Genomic DNA, 1,787 nt, shown 5'->3' with positions numbered 1-1,787 from the left:
CACACACACACACACACACACACACACACACACACACACACACACACACACACACACACACACACGTACGAGTAACATCGGGTGTCGCCTGCTGCTGCTGTTGCTCATCTGCTTCAAGGTTCTGCTCAAAATTCAGAGATTCTCTTCCGGATCCCTTGATTATAATGAGTGTTTTTTTGAGTTACTGTTTACTGTCATGCTCGTGATTGGCCATGTCTACAAAATTACATCTTTCAGCACTTTGCGTGAAAGGTTCCAGTTTTGGTTTATTTAGTGGATGGTCCTCTGAGGGAAAAAAAAGAAGGGGAACAAAGTTTCCAGTTCATGAACTGCAAAGTTTCTGAACTAGTAGAAATTCAAATGTCACATCAGGTAATATTAGTTCAAGTTTTCTCGGCAGTATACCCCAAACATGTTGTTTGTACTTTCACCACCATAGTTTTTTACGAATTATGGATGTCAGAAATGAACTATGTCCCAACTTCCCATAGAGTACATAAACAGAAGAGCTTCTGCTGAGCCTTTTATAGCAATGACAAAAAATTGAGGTGACATTGGGGAAATCCTCACTAATAATGCATGATGTGATAGATTTCAGTCAGAATTAGACATAAACACTAAAGATCTATCAAATCTGTCTTGCGCATTTTCAAACGCCAAACCTCAGAAGCCCACTTCCTGGATGAGTCACGGATACAGAAAGCGAAGCAGAAGTCGTATCACGTTTCGTTTTATGACCATGATAGTGACTCCATAGACTAATGCAGCCATTGTGGTAGACAGACTTTATTTCTTGACGTAAAAGAACAGGGTGTTCAGAGTATGAATCTTCTGGTGACAGCTAGAGTAGATCAAACTATGAACTGAATGTATCCATCATAATATTTATAGTAAAAAGAACTGAAGCTAACATGACAGCTAACTGAGTCCCTATGCAGTATTAATTTAGTCTTGATGATTAGATTCTTGGTTCTGACCTGGGAAACATTTACATTAAATAGCATATATTTTAACACTGTTAACATCTCCATTTTAGGTCTTCTGCCAATGGTAATGTCTTCTTTTTATTAACAGGAAAAGTTACAGCCTCCAATCAATCAGTCAGTCAACAGGAGAGATCGACTGTGGATCAGCTGAATAATGTGGTATATAAAATATTAGATTTTCAGACAAACAGAACCAGCAAGCTTAAAATTTTCTTTAAGAAAAACACTTTTATCATGTGAAATACATTCAAATTGTCAAATGAATCTGAAGCTGAAGTGTAAAATTACAGTGTAGTCATCGATCACCACTGGCATCCCAACAAAAGCTGTAAGAGAGGGGGTTGGATTGGACTGATGAGTCAACAAGAATTGAACTTTGACACAGAGAGACACTTGTTAATGTTCAATTTTCAACTGTAGGGGAGACCGGGGATAGTTGTAACGTGGGTCAGTTGTAACACTTCCAATTTCTCCAATCAGGGCTAAGTTTCAAATGATGTGACTCATCCTGTGCATGCCCAATTCAGTTCTGCTATCACATGTGAAAAATCAGCACATTTTGTCAAACACAGACAATTTAACATGAAAAAAAGTAATTTGTATGCCAAAAAGTAAGTTTTTCTGCTTTATTTCAATGTTTAATAGCATTATCTGCTTTGCAGTTAAACTCATCAAACTTGGATTATGTTATTTGTATGTCTATGGGGATATATTCTGTGTAGGTCTTTAGTGCTAATGTTTTAGCCGTTGGCTGTAATGTTAGCTAGTTCATGGCTATAGGAGTCTGGGTCAGTTGTAACA

At 37.6% G+C, this 1,787-nt stretch overlaps 1 protein-coding gene across 2 annotated transcripts in view; it reads left to right on the top strand.

Annotated features, from left to right (window-relative positions):
• LOC102193616 (uncharacterized) overlaps window positions 1-1,787 on the top strand; it is a 5,544-nt gene that overhangs the window by 2,532 nt on the left and 1,225 nt on the right. The window contains exon 5 of one of the 2 annotated variants that reach the window (XM_005749113.1): window positions 1,075-1,145. The exons of the other annotated variant lie outside the window; for it this stretch is intronic. Within the exon in view, the coding sequence (XP_005749170.1) occupies window positions 1,075-1,145 (71 nt within the window). The remainder of the gene's footprint in view (window positions 1-1,074; window positions 1,146-1,787) is intronic. 2 annotated transcript variants of the gene reach the window in all.

The sequence above is a fragment of the Pundamilia nyererei genome, unplaced genomic scaffold, assembly GCF_000239375.1.
Source record: "Pundamilia nyererei isolate P.nyererei 1_Seehausen unplaced genomic scaffold, PunNye1.0 scaffold00237, whole genome shotgun sequence".
Classification (NCBI taxonomy): domain Eukaryota; kingdom Metazoa; phylum Chordata; class Actinopteri; order Cichliformes; family Cichlidae; genus Pundamilia; species Pundamilia nyererei.
The sequence above is the reverse complement of the archived record's forward strand: the minus strand, read 5'-3'. Positions and strand labels throughout refer to the sequence as shown.